This window comes from Vombatus ursinus, unplaced genomic scaffold (assembly GCF_900497805.2).
Source record: "Vombatus ursinus unplaced genomic scaffold, bare-nosed wombat genome assembly UNPS02014791.1, whole genome shotgun sequence".
Lineage (NCBI taxonomy): Eukaryota > Metazoa > Chordata > Mammalia > Diprotodontia > Vombatidae > Vombatus > Vombatus ursinus.
Window position 1 is genome coordinate 2,413,237 of NW_020954569.1, and position 19,016 is coordinate 2,432,252.

General features: G+C 37.0%; 1 protein-coding gene across 6 annotated transcripts in view; it reads left to right on the forward strand.

The window, feature by feature from the left end:
• The window catches only part of PIGN (phosphatidylinositol glycan anchor biosynthesis class N), a 225,864-nt gene extending 207,653 nt beyond the window's left edge, over positions 1–18,211 (forward strand). For all 6 annotated transcript variants that reach the window (XM_027868736.1, XM_027868738.1, XM_027868740.1 and 3 more), the window contains 3 exons: positions 1,769–1,811; positions 3,715–3,767; positions 16,980–18,211. In XM_027868736.1, coding sequence (XP_027724537.1) covers positions 1,769–1,811; positions 3,715–3,767; positions 16,980–17,103 — 220 coding nt within the window. In that variant the 3' untranslated portion in view covers positions 17,104–18,211. The remainder of the gene's footprint in view (positions 1–1,768; positions 1,812–3,714; positions 3,768–16,979) is intronic.
• The last annotated feature ends 805 nt before the right edge of the window (positions 18,212–19,016 follow it).

Below are 19,016 nucleotides of genomic sequence, written 5' to 3' on the forward strand. Positions count from 1 at the left end.
GCTAGTCACTGGGGATACAAATGCAAAAATAAGAGTAAAAATAAAAATAAGCTGCCTTCAAAAGGCCTGAAATCAGGAATATTTGTCTTCTTGAGTTCAAATCTGACTTAGACACTTACTAGCAGTGTAACCCTGAGCAAGTCACAGCCCTGTTTGCCTCAGTTTCCTCATCTGTAAATGAGCTGGAGAAGAAAATGACAAACTGTTCCAGTATCTTTGCCAAGAAAATCCCAGTGGGGTCATCAGGAATCAACAGGACTGAAAAACAACAACAAAGCCTGCCTGCAAGGAGTTTACATTCTATTGGGAGGAGAGAGGGAACTACACATACGCAGAAGAGAAGGACTGGTACCTGGGGGGCAGGAAGTAGAGAGGATCAGGAGTGGCCTTCTGTAGGAAGTAGTACTTGACCTGAACCTTCAGGAAACCTAGAGACCCTGTGAGGTAGAGGCGGGGAGTATTGCATCCAGGCTGGGAAGTGGATTGCCATATGTAAGACAACAAGACAACAGGTGGGGCCGTTCTGTTAGATAATAGATTGTGTAATGTAGAGTAATATGTAATAAATTTGGATACATAGGCAAGAGCTGGATTGGGAAGTATTTTAAATAGTAAACAGAGGAATTTGTAGCTAAAGTAAGCCCCGTCCATTCTCTTTATAATTGTGAGTTTCTTGCACGGGCATTGAAGAATGATAGTGAGTTGGACCTAAAATTGAATTTGAGGTTGAGTTTGGGTTGGATCACCTTTGGGGAATTTCACAGTGCTCTTATTGATCCCACGTTACTCTGTGCCACAGAAACTCATCTCTTTTACACTCATGTTCTCCTGTTGATGATATATGATTCTGAACCATTGATCAGAACAATCTCAGAAGAAGCAAAATTATAAGTAACCCAAAAGGCCCATGATTTATAAGTGTCATAAGAGACATCCAGGGCTTACATGAGTGGAAAAAGATTTGGGTGTATCATGCATCAAGAAGGAGAAACAATAGATAGAGCTCAGGTACTAAATTAAAATCCCAAAGACAGTAAGTCTTGCCTTGAGTAGCTCTTCTATGGTAGAGTATGGAAGGAGAATTGTACAGGAAGAGCTGCAGTCTATACCAGTGGATGGAATAACCCATGCTGATAAGATCACAGACTCTATTCAGTAAGTCTTGAAAGTATGTGAGAGGTGATTTTTCCCATCACATCTTTAACTGAATCTCATTTTTTTTTTTCAGGGGAAAATTTCTGTGCATTTTACGTGTACTTGTTATGTGCAATGTTTCTTAGCTGTCCATGCCTAAATTCATTTAAACTTGTCAATTAAAATAGACTGGAATTCTTTTTATAATACTGATATTGAGCAGACAGTATTTAGATCCTTTGTTTAAGCTTGTTACTGTATCAAGCTTGATTTGACCAGTGAGATGGCTGACTATATGTAATGAGGAAACACTTTCAAGTAAGAGGACTTTAATTTACAATTCTAGTGATACCTATGGCTTCAGAAATGATTTTTCTTGCTTGTACATTATAAATTATGTTCCTGCTGTGCCACTGAAGTCAGTATCGAGAATTTTTAATAAAAGTCTCCCAGGCTAATCTATCACTCCTGAGTTAGTCACCAGGTCATAAAGTATAATGAACTCTTGAAAGTAGCATTTTGCAAGGAAAGAAGTTAACAGGATATTAGATTGTTTCATCACTTGGATTCTAGATTTGAATAAAACTTGGTAAATGTGTATCTGTCAATATAATACTCTTTTATTCTGTTACAGCCTTTTCCTCATTGTCCTTGTTATTTCAGACATCATGGCACTGGTAAGGAACTATTGGATGTTCAAGGTAGACAAAATTTAAAAACTGAGTGCTGACTTAATTTAATCACAGGAAATCTGAATGCATTGTATTACATAAAGTCTTTACATATTACATTAGTATTAGTATAATTTATACATAAAAATTACTTTTCATACCACTCATACAGTGTGTCCACTTAAGTTCCCAGATCATATTACTTGAGTTTTGGCACTTTTAAACTAATATTCCCTAATGTAAGTTTTTTTCAAATATAATCTTTGACATGGAGTTAACAGAAGTTAACTTTAAATACGTTCAGTAAAAAAGTTTTTTCTTACAATTTCTTCCATTAAAAAAGACAAGAACTTCTTAAACTAATCATGCAATGAGACCCTGTGACTTACACATACTAGATACTCAATAAGTATTTGTTGAATGAATTAATTAATGTCAGAATCCTTGCAGTAAATATGTCCTTTATCAAGGATATTTACTGAGCCTTTTTGTATTTTTTGTATATGGGTCAGGAAGGACAGGCACATTTTTAGAAGGCTTTTGGTATTCAAGTTATTTGGACCAGAAAAATGCCATTATATGTTAAAAGAATTTTAAGTCCTCATCACAGTTGCCATATCTTAAAAAAAAATTTCATAATGGTATGTAATGATATAAGATTTATATATCTACATATTCAGAACTATATATAGAAAATATACCTGAAATGTATTTAGAAATTGTCAGCTCTTTGGCTGTATTTTGTTCATATGTAAAAAAAGATAAGTAAAATTCAGTTTACAAACTAAATGGACAAATAAACTGGGCAATGAAAGGGAATTTCTATTTTCACTTAATGATATTTTTACAGATAAAGGAATGTTGCTGTATTTGCCTAGGAAAACACTCTGCAAATTTATGTTTATTTCTTAAAAACCTGATTACATCAAGCATAACATTTAGAAGACTGATTCTTCAATCCAACGAAAATGTACCAAGTACCTACTATGTGCAGGGCATTTGGAATAAAGATAAGAGTCCCTAACCTCAAGTAATCTACTTTCTCTATCCTCCCACCAGATAGAAGAATGAAAGTAAAATACTCTAAACAACAGCCTTTTCAGAAGTATTTTTCATGAAGACTAATAATAATGAATAAAGACTTGTTTCATATTTTTCAATATAATAATGAAATCTAAGTTGTCAATTTCTTTAATTCTACCTTATATCATTCTTATGGATTTCTTTGAAAAATTGAGAATGCATGAAGCAATGTCATTTCAAATACTGATGAGCATTTAAACCAGTTTTTATTTAGCTACAGACAGCAATCTTATGTTGCCCTTTCCAGACAAGTAATCCTCTAATTTGATCTGTCATTGCTAGGAAATAGAGAGCTCATGCCTGCAAGTGGGAAGTGTTGCTTTATGATTTCAATTTTACAGCAGTAGTCATTATTTTGATCTAATAGAGATCTCTAAATCAATTATCTTCTCAAGAATATTAAGTAATGCCCAATGGTCCAAAAAGAATATATTTTAATAGTATTTTTATATTATTAAGTATGTGTCTGTCATTTTAATAAACAAAAGTGAGCCAGCTGCTGACACTCTTTACTGGTAGGATAAGGCTCATTTTCCTAGATATTTTCAATATCCTTCAGAATTTGGCTTATTGGAGCTACCTAGTTCTTTTTTCATTTGTAGCTATTCATGAATGTCATTTTTGTGTCATTTTTGAATGGTGATTCTTCTTCTAGCTCCTGAACCATTGTTCAGATAAACATTTCAAGAAAGGTCTTGACCTTGTTACCCCTGAAGAATAAGAATTCTGGATAGAGAAAACAACACTGAAACTTTGCATTTAGTCTATTTCCTTGTGCTGTATTCATAAAACAAGTGATTTTCTGTTTTTTGTTTGTTTTTAATAGCATTTTTTCTTCCTGGTCAAAGATTATGGAAGCTGGCTTGATATTGGAACAAGGTATGGTATATACACTAATGGCCGTGTGAATCTCATCAATGTGAATATCCCCTTCAACTATGCAGATCTCAATCCATCCATGTCTGTTTGGTCTGTGTACTTCTTATCTGTGTCTTGCCATAAATTCATCACAGAGGGCTCAGGCAACATGCTCAAGGCCTTCCATAGTCACATATATCAAGAGGATGTCATTGGAGCACATAAGCTATCCAATTCCTCATTCTCACTGTATAACCAGCCTATCTTATTTAATCACATATTTTTCCAATGACATCCTTTGCAGCATTATGTAAAGAATGAATATTTATATAAAATAATACAGGAAAGAAATCTAGGGAAGGATTCCAGCATGTGAGGCATATCTTTTGTGGAGGATTTCTAGCTGATCATGGACATGAATTGCAAAGATGGCAAGAGATATGGATGAGTAGTCGTCTAGACCATTTGAAAAAATACCCACATTGATGAAATCACAAAAATGTTGCAGTAACACAGAAGCACTTTACCATTTTGTTATACGAACAGTGGTTGAAAGGAATGGTAGAGTTTACCTTGATGAGGGAGGAACAAGAACGCTATCTTCAGATAATAGAAGGAGCGTCCTGAAGAGATAGAAGCAATTTGGAAGTTGACAAAGGCTTTTGGCTTATCAGTATAAAGTGCTTCCTTGGAAAGGAAGTGAACCAAACATGGCATGAATCACCATGGTCAGGGAGCATAAGTGTACTTGAGTGTAAACGTTCAGGCAGCAGCTTGATGATTGCACCTTAGGTGTGTTCTAGAAGGATGCACTAATTTTAAAAGAGGGAATTTGAAAGCACATCTGGGAATGGGTTCATGCAGAAATGGAAAAACCTAGGAGAAATATCTGTACATTATCTGGAGCAAAGGTAGATTACTCATTGTGTGTGTTCTAGAGGGAACTGGACTATATAACCTAAGGTCCCTGCCAACTCTTGAGATTCCATTCTAACTTCTTACACTATTTGGGAATTCCTTCTAGAACGCACCTAAGGTGCGATCATCAAGCTGCAGTTATTCAGTGAGCATTTATTAAGCACCTACTATGTTTCAGGTACTGCACTGAGCTCTGGGAGTACAAATACAAAAAAGAAAAGACAGTCCCTGCCCTTAAGATGCTTACAGTCTAGCGAGGGAACACAACACATAAGAGGAAGCTGAAAAGGGAATGGGAATGGGGTTAGGTTATAGGGGGGCAGTTGGCCTAGAGTTGCTGATGAAGAATGGGGTTACCAGGAAAGTTGTGAGCTCTCTATAAAGAAAGGCTTTGGGAGGAGGCTCTGCCCTCCAGAGGAGAGAAAAGCATTTGAGAGTGAGTTGAGAAGGTGCAGAGTATCCAAACCTGAGTTGTCACAAATGCATCAAGCCTCCTATGTGCAGAGCACTCTGCTCAGGACTAGGGCAGGTGCAGACTCTAGGTAAGACAGTCCTTTCCTTCACAAGCTTATACTGTGGGCAGAAATGTCAAAGATTTGCTGAACCAGATTAAAATGTCATTGGGAAATATTTAACAAAATAAATGAAAATACAGTAAGACAAATATAGCATTACATTTTAAAACTGTCAATACGTAGCCATAAGGATCTTAGGTATGTAAATAGTTTTAGCTTAACAATAAAGAACTCTTTCACCCACGTGTGTGCTGGAAAAAGCTCTGCCAGAGCCAGTTATTAAATTTTTATTGTGAACATTTACAGCTTGAAAAGCTACAAGTCAGGGTGTGATTTATTGTTTTGTTGATTGTCTGGACTTTAAAAAGTGATGGAGAAATGCTAATAATGCAGATTGAACTTGAAAGTATTTTGTGACTACTTTTTCCCCCCAGAGAGCCAGTTGTTAAACATTTACTAGCACACCTTGTTTTACCTAAGTAAATAGGCATAAGGTGTCATGATTCTTTCCTGATCTTCACTTATATCTTTATTAGATACTCTCAGAACTCTTCTGATCTTTTTGTGCTACTCTGCTGTGTCCTTCTTTATTCCTTCCATGGCCACCATAGACCATCTAAGAAGATTTTAGTATAAGCACTGAATGGCTTTACCTGTCAGGTATATCTAATTCTGGACTTGGAGCCAGGAAGACCTAGGTTCAAATGCCAATTCTGCCACTTATTAGTTGTGTGACCATAGGAAAGTTACTTAATCTCTCTCAGTTTCAGTTTGGTCATCTGCAAAATGGAGAAAACAGTACTTGTAATACCTGTCTTCCAGGTTGGTTGTGAGGTTCAAATGAGTTACTGGATGCAAAGTGCTTTGCAAACTTCAAAGTGCTGAATAAATTATCATTGTTGTTATTATTTTGCAAAGGACCAGTTTCCAAATTTCATCAGAGTTATTTCAGTTTTTATTGAAATTATGTGTCAATAGAATAATGTGAAATGCAAAATGTCTGTTGAAAGATGAAATTTAACACTGGTCAATGTAAATTCTCACACCTCTTTAATCAACTGCTTAAATGAGACTAGATAAAAATTCACATGAAAGAGATTTAAAACAGTAGTGAATTGCAAGTGAGTATGTCAGTGGTGTGATTTGGCAGTAACTGTGATTTCAGGCTATATTAATGGATGCATAGGGTCTAAAGTAGAACAAGGCAAATGATTGTCCTTCTATACTCTGCTGCACTCAGATCACATCAGAAGTACTGTGCTTAAATCTCAGTGCCAAATTTTATCAAAGATGTTAACAAGGTGGTAGATGGAGACCAAATAGGAGAATGGAAGCTATTCCAGATGGAAAATTGGTTGAAGGAACTGTAGGGTTTTTAACCTTGAAAAGAAAAGAATTTGATAGCACATGATTCTTCCAAGTATTCTAAGGGTTATCCTATGGAAGAAGAATTTGTCTTATTCTGCTTGAACCCATAGGGCAGAGCCCTGGTTAGAAGTTTGCAGAAAGACATATTTAATCTCAATGTAAAGAAAGTTTTCTTAATAATTAATTAGAGCTGTCCCCAAGTGAAAGGGGTTATTTCAGGAAGTGGTGGAGTTCTTCATTTGGAACTCACATCTTCCCAGGGATGTTATAAAAGAGATTCCTGTTCAAGTATGAGTTGGATTAGATGACCCTTTCCAACTAGAGATTTTTTGATCCTGCAAGTATAAAGGTTAGATGGTTTGCTTAAGAGCCCTTAGAATATTTGAGTTCCTGAAGAAATTTTTCAGTCACAATTAATAAAAATATAAATCCCAGTGAAATTATGTTGGTCTAAAAAGCAATTCCATGGGGCGGGTAGGTGGCACAGTGTATAGAGCACCGGCCCAGGAGTCAGGAGGATATGAGTTCAAATCCGGCCTCAGACACATAACACTTACTAGCTGTTTGACCCTGGGCAAGTCACTTAACCCCATTGCCTAACCAAAAAAAAAAGGCAATTCCGTGTTCGTTTGTTTTATGCTCTTTTTTCTATTTGTTCATTCTATACCTACAATGAACTTGTTTTTTACAAGGTAGACTAAGGAGGTACACTTTTAGAACTTTAAGGAAATAATTTATTTGGGATAACTTTCATAGCTAGTGAAAGAATTTTAATTAAATTCATTTTAATTCATTTTCCAAGTTTTGTAGTAGTATGTGGAGTCAGATTAGTACACGATCAGTTCAATTGCTTAATGTTATTGGTTGATTTAATAATGGTGTTCATTTGGCCTTGGATTGTTCATGTTCTGCCTCCATGGTGCTTTTGGTTATATCTTATTAAAATACAAATGGAAAATAAAGTATTTAGCATTTTCATTTAGCTATAATGGAAACTTGTGATTCAGTACAAGGATTTTTGAATACCTTCCTAGAGGTAATTTGCAGTACCATAGTTTCTTGACTCTTAAAATTGATTACTCGGCTTCATTCATTTGAATAACTTTGGAATACTTTAAATTAGGATACCCAGACTTTCCCAGTTGAAATCTGGTGTTCTTTAAACTCTGCCATGCTAAGGTAATACCAAGATTTAAGTGGAAACTGCATGGAGATGATAAACCTCACAGCTGTTTTCACTGCTAAAATGTCAACAGTTTTTTAAAAAAACCATCAGAAATTCTAGACCATTAAAGTGACATATGTTGAATGTGCTTTATACTTTACATAAATGTGCTTTTCTTAAAGTTTGAGGTTAGCCTGCCCTTTCTATACAACTCCTGAATTTTAAATGTTTGAATTATATTTTTATTGGTTTTGGACAAAGGGCATTATGAGACTTCCAGAACAAAAAGTGAATTATATGCTGTGGTCTTCAGAATAATTTAAAGTGAAACTGAGTTTCTGATCATCATGAAACCATAATATTCTATGTACTTAGCATTTCATAGAGCATTTTGTAAAAGTAGTCCTCAAACCAATTCTTGGCAGTGTCAATTTGACCAGAGCAAGCAATACAAAAATAGATCCTCTAAAGGTTATATTAAATGTCTCTGTGTCAGACAGCAAATTATTTACCCCTCTCATCTTAATCTTGATTGGATATTGGTTAGAATTACCCCCAAGGAACTTTGGGTATGGGCCTATAGACATGTCACAATTATAGATAAGGGGGCGGAGCCAAGATGGCAGAGTAAAAGCAGTGACTTGCTTGAGCTTTTCCCCAAACCCCTCCAAATACTTGTAAAACATGGCTCTAAACAAATTCTAAAGTGGCAGAACCCACAAAAAGACAGAGAGAAACAAATTTCCAGCTCAAGACAACCAAGACAATCAGGAAGGGTATATCATGCCAGGTGGGGAGAGGAGTGCAGTTCAGCATGGGCACACAGGCAAAACAGACCTCAACGAACCTGGAGCAGCCCTCAGTGGACTGAATCACGGGCAGCTGCGGTGGTTTCCAGACTTCTCAACCCACGGACACCTAAGACAACTTAGGAGGTCAGTAGGAGAAGTCTGTGATCATGGTGAGAGAGAAGCTCAGTCCCAACCCCAGTCCCTGGCTGTAGCCCTGGGGCAGCGCCTGCTTCTAGAGCTTCTGGCCCATGGACTCAGGGGGAATCGAGTGGCTGATCAGAGGGAGATTGCAGGGATCTCTTTGCTAGTGTTGAGGGAGGATTCTCTTGCTTTGCCTGTGCTTGGATCTGGGTCACAGTTGTGGGTGGCAGTCTTGGGGCGAGAAGTGCTGGTGTGGTGGAGCTTGTAGTAGCAGTGGAGAGGGAATCCTCCTCACAGTTCCAAGGCAGAAAAGAGTGCTTGTGGTCACTCATAGACCAGAGCACAGGCCAGGAAAGGAGTAAACACCTTGCCCCTTATCATACCACCTTGGAAGAACTGAAAATTTGCAGGTCCCTAGAAGTATCTCTGAAAACAGCTGCACAAAACCCCCAAAGCTTGGGACAGTACGTTCTCTACACTGGAAGCAGACCCCTACCTTAACAAAGAGTTTAAAACTCAAGTAATTGGCTGGGATCATGAGCAAACTTCACAAAATAAGTCAGACCATAGAATCTTTCTTTGGTGACAAAGAAGATCGAAACATACAACCAGAAGAAGACCACAAAGTCAAAGCTCATACATTCAAAGCCTCCAAGAAAAATATGAATTGGTCCCAGACCATGGAAGAGCTCAAAAAGGATTTTGAGAAGCAAGTAAGAGAAGTAGAGGATAAACTGGGAAGAGAAATGAGAGTGATGCAAGAAAATCATGAAAAACAAGTCAACAGCTTGCTAAAGGAGACCCCCCAAAAAAAATACTGAAGAAAATAACACCTTAAAAAATAGCCTAACCCAAATGGCAAAAGAGGTCCAAAAAGCCAATGAGGAGAAGAATGCCTTAAAAAGCAAAATTGGCCAAATGGAAAAGGAAGTCCAAAAGCTTACTGAAGAAAATACTTGCTTAAAAATTAGAATGGAGCAATTGGAAGCTAGTGACTTTATGAGCAATCAAGACACTGTAAAACAAAACCAAAAGAGTGAAAAAATAAAAAACAGTGTGAAATATCTCATTGGAAAAACAGCTGACCTGGAAAATAGATCCAGGAGAGAGAATTTAAAAATTATTGGACTGTATGAAAGCCATAATCAAAAAAAAAACCTAGACATCATCTTTCAAGAAATTATCGAGAAAAACAGCCCTGATATTCTCGAACCAGAGGGTAAAGTAGAAATGGAAGGAATCCACTGATCACCTCCTGAAAGAGATCCCCAAAGGAAAACTCCTAGGAATATTGTAGCCAAATTCCAGAGTTCCCAGATCAAGGAGAAAATATTGCAAGCAGCCGGAAAGAAACAATTCAAGTATTGTGGAAACACAATTGGGATAACATAGGATTTAGCAGCTTCTACGTTAAAGGACCACAGGGCTTGGAATATGATATTCTGGAGGGCAAAGGAGATAGGATTACAACCAAGAATCACCTACCCAGCAAAATTGAGTATAATCCTTCAGGAGAAAAAATGGATATTCAGTGAAATGGAGGACTTTCAAGCATTCTTGATGAAAAGATCAGCGCTGAATAGAAAATTTGACTTTCAAATACAAGACTCAAGAGAAACATGAAGAGGTAAACTGGAAAGAGAAATCATAAGAGACTTATTAAGGTTGAACTGTTTATATTCCTGCATGGAAAGATGGTATTTGTAACCCATGAGATCTTTGTCAGTATTAGGTTAGTCGGAGGGGAAAAAGTTACATGTATGTATATATAGATAGATAATTAGAGGGCACAGGATGAGTTGAAGATGAAAGGATGATATCTGAAGAATAAAATTAAGGGGTGAGAGAGGATTATACTGGGAGAAGGTGAAAGGGAGAGGTAGAATGGGGTAAATTATCTCACATAAAACAAACAAGAAAAGGCTTTTACAGTGGAGGGGAAACGGGAAGGTGAGAGGGAATGAGTGAATCTTATTCTCATTGGATTTGGCTAATGGAGGCAATAACATACACACTCAATTGGGTGTAGAAATCTATCTTACCCTACAGGAAAATAGGGCGGATTCGGGGAGGGGGTAATCAGAAGCATACACTTCTAAGGAGGGACAGGGTCAAAAGAGAGAATAGAATGGGAGGTGGGATAGGATTAAGGGAAATATACTTAGTTTTTCACAACATGACTACTGTGGCAGTGTTTTACATGACTACACATGTATAATCTGTATTGAGTTGCTTGCCTTCTTAATGAAGTTGGGTGGGGAGGGAGAAAGGGAGAAAATTTGGAGCCCAAAGTTTTAAAAACAAATCTTAAAAAAAAAAATTTAAGAAGTTGTTTTCACATGCAAAAAAAAAAAGAATTATAGATGTTATGAAAGATTCTATAACTCATAGGCTTAGTTTTCTTGGGCTATAGCCAGCTTGTAGTATCTGCCTTATAGATTGCCATAAAGGCTTTTCTGATGTTGGGAAATATAAGCTTGACCAGATAGTGTTTTGTGGTGTGCTCACTTTTAATTCTCCTATACTATGTTAAAAAGTTGTATTTGCCATATTCAGCCTATCAAATGGAATGTTTTAATTAAAGATCCCACTGAAAAAAAGATTGTCTAATCATGAAATGATGTTTTCGAAAATAAAGTAGTATTGCAGTAGTTTAGTGTTAGGTTTAAAATTTAGTCTATTTTTGGACGTAGTATCACTTCTGATAAATGACAGATCCTAATTTGAGTTCATTGATGTTTTTTTGAGAATATTATAATGGCAACATAAACACACTTTATAATCCAAAAGATTATGCCTTCTTCCTGAATCAAAGCCACTTGATTAGAGCCAAAGTCAGAAGGAAAACAGTTTTTTAAGAGAACAATTTTTCAAAATTTCTAGTTTTGTCTATATTTTATTCCAGTGCCACATTTGTACCATATGGAATTTGGGCCACTGCTTTGTTACAAGTGTTTAAAAATAGAGCCCATTGGAAACTCTTTAATGCAATGACATTTAAATATGGCTATCTAGTTTTAGTGATGATGTGTTCATTAAAATAAACACTAAAGTATTTGATGTTATGGCTAAATATTTATATCCCATCACTATTTGCTAACTTCCTTTCAAATATTATTACTTTCCTTTTAAAATAATCTTAAATAATATTCTTCTGTGGATAGTACTATCTAATCATTAGCCATTTAAGCTTGATACATCTAAATGACTGTATGTTGTCTGTATAGAGGAAAATAAAGATTTTGCAAAGTTCACTTGAAAAACTTATGGATTTAATAATCTTTTAATTATGTCATTGAGGGAAGAGAGGCACTTTGGCATATTGGACAGAGAGCCAGCCTCAAAGCTAGGAAGACCTGGCCTTGAGTACCACCTCTGACTTAGATTCATCATGTGACCATGGGCACGGCACTGAAATTATGAGCACTAGATGAAGCACTAGACCAAGACTATTCGTTGCGAAGGAAATGCTGAACTTTCATTGGTAGGGAACATTTCCACCCCCAGGAGTTCCCTGTACTAATGAAATCACAGGTCCAGGCCTGTCCCCATCCCATTAAGGGAAAGATCAAGGAAAGTAGAGTTAAGACAGCATTGTGTCAGTTCTCAGGCAGTAGAAATGCTTATCAGGAAACTCGAGCCTCCTCTGACAGTGTTGTCAATGAGTTGCTGCTGTAAAACAGCTGCAGCTGTTGAATTAATTACTCAGTTTGTTGTTGGTCCTTCACTTCTGAAGAGGATCGATGTCGTGATGTTGAGGTCAGGGTACTGTGTGTTCAGCTGTGGCTGATCAGTTCAATACAAGTTCTCAGAAGGCTGTACCACAGGTTGGGCACAAGTAGTCTGTTAGAACATTGGGGATGGAGATGTTGCTGGATTTGTACATCTCACATTTCCTTTGAGCTACAGTGATTTTACCTTTGCTTATAGAGTGTAGGGCCTTCTTTGATGTGGGCACATTACATGCAGGGTGGCCCTGTGCCAGCATCTCCCATGTCCTACAACCTCTACTAAAGTTCTTCAGAGTCCTTCTCCTGCTTCTTCTGACCTCTGTGTGAGCACTTGCTTTGTGTGAATTGTCTGCAGGGTAATCTTTTAAGTAAACATGGGTTTGGCATTTGGTCTTACATGGCCAGCCCATTAGAGTTGTGCTCTCTGCAGTAGAGTTTGAATTCTTGGCAGTTCAGCTCAAGAGACAACCTCGGTGTCTAGTACCTTATCTTGTCAGGTAATCTTCAGAATCTTCCTAAGACAATTCAAGTGGAAGCAGTTCAGTTTTTGGACATGCTGTGTTGTCTGGGTTTCATAGGCATACAGCAGTGAAGTCAGCACAATGGCTGTATAGACCTTCAGTTTTGTATGCATCCTAATACCTCAGTTACTCAGTAGTAGATATGCAAAAGCAGAATAGAGTTGCTTATTTGGGATCCTTGTGCGGGTTTAAAAAATATAGAGTAATAGAGTAGTTGAGGCAGCTAGGTGGCATAGTGCTTAGAGCACCAGGCCTGGAGTCAGGAAAACTTGAACTGGCATGGATAATCTTTTTGGATATTCCTTAGTCTTATAGATTTTACTCTAAATCAAGGGTGGGGAACCTGCAGCCTCAAGACCACATGTGACCCTTTAGGTCCTCAAGTATAACCCTTTGACTGAATCCAAACTTCACAGAACAAAGGAATGGACCTTGAGGGTCTAAAGGGCCACATGTGGCCTCAAGGCCGCAGGTTCCCCACCTCTGCTCTAGATGTTTACCTTACAAGTTCAAGAGACTTGTTAGATGATAGTTGTCCAAGTTTTGTTTATTTTTCTTTTTATAGGTAGGAAAGACAATACTTGGTTTCTTCTCAGCAGGGAAAGTTCCTGTGCTGTTAGATTGAGTGAATAATTTAGCCAGAACTGGAAATCACCAGTGAAGGAATTGTTTAACTATCTCTAGGGGCAGCATATCCTCTTCTGTTATCTTGCCTAGAAAAAGAAATTTAATGAGACCTTTAAATTTGCCTCTGCAAATAATGTGGTCTTACTATCATGTTAACTAGGGCACACTGAATCATATTTATGTCTGTTAGAAATTTGGAACTGAAAAAGTAAGGGAACCCTCAAAATTTTACTATAGCAATTATTCCAGATATTGATATACCTATTAGATACATATCAATTTAATTTATTAGGCAGGTAATATGAAGTAGTAGTAATTATAAAGAATGAATATGACTTCATCAAGAACACATCATTCCAGAGTAACTTCATTTCCTTTTTTGACAAAGTAGGTGAGGAGTGCTATAAATACATAAATACCTAGATTTTGGCATTACATTTGGCAAAGCTTCTCATCTTCTGTGGCTAAGTTCAGAGATGTAGATGAGGTGATCATACAGTTAAGTTTATTTAAACTTGCTAAATGACTGAACCTAAAGAGTAGTCATTGATGGGTCATTTAATGGACCCAATAGAGTATTCTACTGGAGTCCCCCAAAGATATGTCTTATTCCCATCACCATTTAATGTTTCTTAGTTATTGAATAAAGAAGATAGATTACTTGCTTGTCAAATTTTCAGATGGCACAGTCAGTAGGGATAGCTTCTATGTTACTAGGGTGAGAGTTAAGATCCAAAAATCCTATCAGTCTAGAATCTTAGATAAAATTTAATATGACATTCCCTTCTAAATTTCTCTACTTTTTTTTGTGATTGATACCACCATGCATCCTGTTTCCCGGTTTGCAACCTTGAAGTAATCTTTGCCTCTTTATGTTCTGTCAGTTCCCATGTCTAATCAGCTACCAAGTTTTGTTGATTCTTTTTTTGTTCAGGTATTTTTTCAGTTGTGTCTGACTCTTTGTGACTCCATTTGGGGTTTTCTTGGCAAACATACTAGAGTGGTTTGCCATTTCCTTCTCTGCTCCTTTTTCAGATGAGGAAACTAAGGCAAACAGGATTAAGCGACTTGCCCAGAATCACCTAGCTAATAAGTGTCTGGGGCCAGATTTGAACAAGACGAGTCTTTCTGACTTGAGGCCTGGTACTCTATCCATTGTGCCACCTAGCTGCCCTTTGTTTATTCTAACAGTTCAATTCAGCAAACATATGTTAAGCTTCTACTAAGTGCAAAGCATTGTGCCAGGCATTAGAGACACATAGACAAAACTAAAATTGGCCTAGCCCTTAAGATGCTTACATTCAACTAACTGAAGGTAGGGTGGGAGAAGAGTCAACATGTATCCATTAAAATAAATATGCAATATATGCAAGATAAATTCAAGAGGAAGAGAGCTAATGGGGACTGGGTAGGGGATGGGTGACAGAAGAACTGGAGGCCTCACATAGTAGTTAGAATCTGATCTATACTTTGGAAAAAAAAAAACCCAATAGATTCTGTGAAGAGGTGATGGAGACCACTTTTGCAAAGACCCCCTTTTGCAAAGGAGATGGAAAATGGTATATTAGGGACAGCTAGCAGGCCAGTTTGACTAGAACTGAAAGTATGTGGTCCTTAAAATCATGCTATGTACAAATATGTTGAAAGAGTTGGGGATATTTAGCCTGAGGGAGAAAAGACTAGGTGAAATGGAAAGAAAAAAAGGAAGAGGAATGTGTTAGCTATAGTTATCTCAAGGTAATTATCTTCAGGTATTTATATCATTGTCATACAAAAGACAAATCTGAAATATTCTGCTTTGACCCTGGAGGGCAGAACTAAAAGCCGGGTGGTGGGAGTGACAGAGGGAAATTTCAACTTGATGGTGATCTAAGCCATCTTTTTTTTTGTTTGTTTTGTTTTTGTTTTTTGGTGAGGCAGTCGGGGTTAAGTGACTTGTCCAGGGTCACACAGCTAGTGTCAAGTGTCTGAGAGTGAATTTGAACTCAGGTCCTCCTGACTCCAAGGCCAGAGCTCTATTCACTGCACCACCACCTAGCTGCCCCTATCTAAGCCATCTTAATGGGGAAAGAAGTACCTTGGAAAGCAATAAATCCCTTTTCTCTAGAGAGCTTCATGTAGAGCCTACATGATATTTAGGTTTGGTTGGACTAGAAGGTTTCTGTTGTCTCTTTCAGCACAGTTTCTGTTGCTTACTTGGGTTTTAACTTTTTTTCTCCTGTCCTTCCTATATTCCTTAAAAAAAAAAATCACCATTTCATACATTGTCAATGAGTTGATTTGTTTTCCTTGACTGTGCTTATTTGTTAATAAGATGTGGTGGAAGGAGTGTCATTGGGAGTGACGGTGATGCAAAAATGGATAAATGAACAAATAAGTGAATGAATGAATGAACGAAAGCAGAATCACTAAAGACATTAAAAAAACAAAGTCCTTCTGAAAGATCCTGAAGGAGAAAATTGTTGCCTCCTATGACCTAACGGTGGTATGACGTTCTAAGGGTAGATTGATAAGTATTTATAACTTCTTTGTCTATGACTAAGTGAAGTGAGGCTACTTTTATCTGGGGTCTTGGAAATAAAGAGACAACGAAGCACTGGTTTTTCCTTCCCTGAATTGGCTTCCAGCTAAGAAAATTTGCTAGGGAGATTGTGAGGGTGTGTCAGAGATTAAGAAAACTAAAATGAATAGCTAGTGATTACTTTAATTCCTATTCACAATTTAAAAACTATTAGTAACTGAGAATAATGGAAAAGAAGCTGATGTATTCCAAGGAGCCGGTTCTCCCGCCAAATAAGAAAGCATAAATTCCAAAGAAGCTATCCTTGCTGGTCCTATGCAGCCAGTACAAATAAAATGTAAAATGAGAAATATATATATGTATATATATATGTATATGTATATATATATGTATGTGTATATATATATATATATATGCACACACACACACACACATACATATATATGTACATGTAGTGATTGCCAATAGAAAACTAAATTTTAGCTTTTGGAGCAGTTCTAAACCCCCCTCCCCTGGTGGGGGGTGGGAAGCAACAATATGAAAGTGGTAGCTTTAGCTGAGAACACAAAAAGATACCTGTTTTTTCTCTTTAAGCCTAAGTTCCCTGATTGAAAATTTCAATGTGTGGAGCTAGGAAAGTCCCCCCTCTCCCTCCTCTCCCTTCTCTCTCTCCTCTCCTGGCTAGTGTTCCATGTTCTTAAGTTTTCTTTCTCAGTGGTTGTATCCTCGGCCTAAATGGTCTCAGTCTGTTAGACAGCATGTTCTTCAGTAATGACAGTTCGGAGTCTTAAATACATCGTCAACTAGCGTGTCTCGTAAACTCATTAAAAAAAGCTATTGATTCAGCCCTTTAATAGGTTACATTTTTGTCATGAGCTTTTCATGGCCTGTGTTCTGCCTTGACTAAATTGTCCTTCCCTTTTGTCTTTTTGCAGCATTAGCCACTATGTCATTGTCATGTGTATGACCATCTTCCTGGTCTTACTCAGTGGACTGGCACAACTCCTAACCACAAAGAAAATTGAATTGTGGGGGAAAACCAAGCCCCACTTCATGTGACGTTGCTGCAGATTTCCTATGGCACCTGGATTTCGTTCAGCCTCTTCTACTTCTATACTTCTATTTTTAAACTCTAATTTAGGAGGATTGATGTGTCATAAAATCCCATCAAGGATTCAACATAATTTAGTTTTGGAAGATTAATAATGGTGTATAACATTTTCTGCTTCCACAAAGGGTAATACATTTGGAGTTCTAAATCTAGAGATACCTAGAATTAAGTAGTTTCCTTTTTTGAAGTTAAATTTTTATCAAAAAAAAAAAAGTGGGGTTATATCTTTGAAAAAACCATCATGAAAGCATTCTTCATCTTCATTTTTTCCCTTTAGCTGCGGCTTTTCTTCCAATTGTTGATATGCTGCACCTGCAGAAAGCTGACTTTTGTCTGAGAATAAATACAGCCCTTACAGGACAGCTGTAGGCATACTCTATGAAGATTTTATTAACATATTTCTTGTGCTGATTATATCCCAAACCATAACTGTGACTGAACTTTGACATATATCACCAGGTGGCACCATAGTATTTATCAATATGTAGAATGAGCTTTGAGGTCATATTTTCTAACTGGCTGAATTGACACATTATTTAATTCTTCTGGTCTTCAAAAGATCTCTGATTTTCTTAGTGTGACTGGCCAAAATATTTCTCATCACCTGGTGGCCAAATTTTGGTGATGGGAATTTTTGTTTTCAGCCAGATTAGGTGCTATAGGGGTCGGTCCTTGAAAGCTTTCCATTCTGATATGAATTGATAAAGTCAAGAGTACTGTATCTAACTAGAAACCAGAGTTGCCAGACCACAAGGAGGCATCAAAATAGTATTTTAGTTGAGGTTAAAGTTTACTGAAATAAAAAGGTTGGCTGTAGATATTTTTGTACACAGGATTCAGTAGGAAGAGTAGAGTCTTTAGAATGAAAAGATCTGGGTTCAAATTCTACCTCTGATTCTTATTATCTACAAGACCTTGGGCAAATCGTTTAATCTCCCTGGGGCTTAGTTTCCTCACCTCCAAAAGAAAGAGGTTGATCTAGATCAAGATTTTTTTTTAATTTAAATTTGTCTATTTTTAACATTTATTTTTAAATTTTCAGTTCCAAATTCTTTCCCTCTCTCCAGTCCTTCCTTCCCCACCTGTTGAGAAGGCAAGCAATATGATACCAATTATACATGTGAAGTCATGCAAAATGCATTTCCATATTAGCCATGTTACAAACAAAAAGGCAAGAAAAATAAAGAAAATGAAAAAAGTATGCTTTAATCTGCACTCAGACTTCATCAGTTCTTTCTGTGGAGGTGGATAGCATTTTTCATGATGTGTCCTTTGGAATTGTCTTGGATCATTGTATTGATTAGAGTAACTGTCTTTTACAGTTGTAGATCAAGATTTCTTAACCTATTTTGCGTCATAGACCCCTTCAGTAGTCTGGTGAAAACTATAGACCCCCTTTTCAGAATAACTACATAAAATAAAATGTAGAGGATAACAAAGAAAACAAATTACATTGAAATACAGTTACTAAAAATTTTTTTTTTAACAAATTCATGGATCCCATGTTAAAAACTTTAGATCAATCAAGGAACATATGCAATGTAGGTAACTTCTGAGCTTCCTTTCAGCTCTGAATCTGTGTTCTATGATCCTTTTCCTCTCCCTAAATCTTCCCAAATATAATGAGGAAAAAGCAAATTTGTAATTTGTAAATAATTCTAATTATAAAGGAATGAGAGACCTTTTGCTGGATAGATTTAATCTGGTGGATCTTCTCAGATCAGCAAAATAGAAAAGGTTTAATATTTTGTAAAATGGAAAATCGTTTGATTTAGAATCAGAAGATATGGGTTCAAATTTCAGCTCTGCCCACAAGCTAGCTATGGCACTGTGGGAAAAGCGGACAACTCTTAGAGTCTGT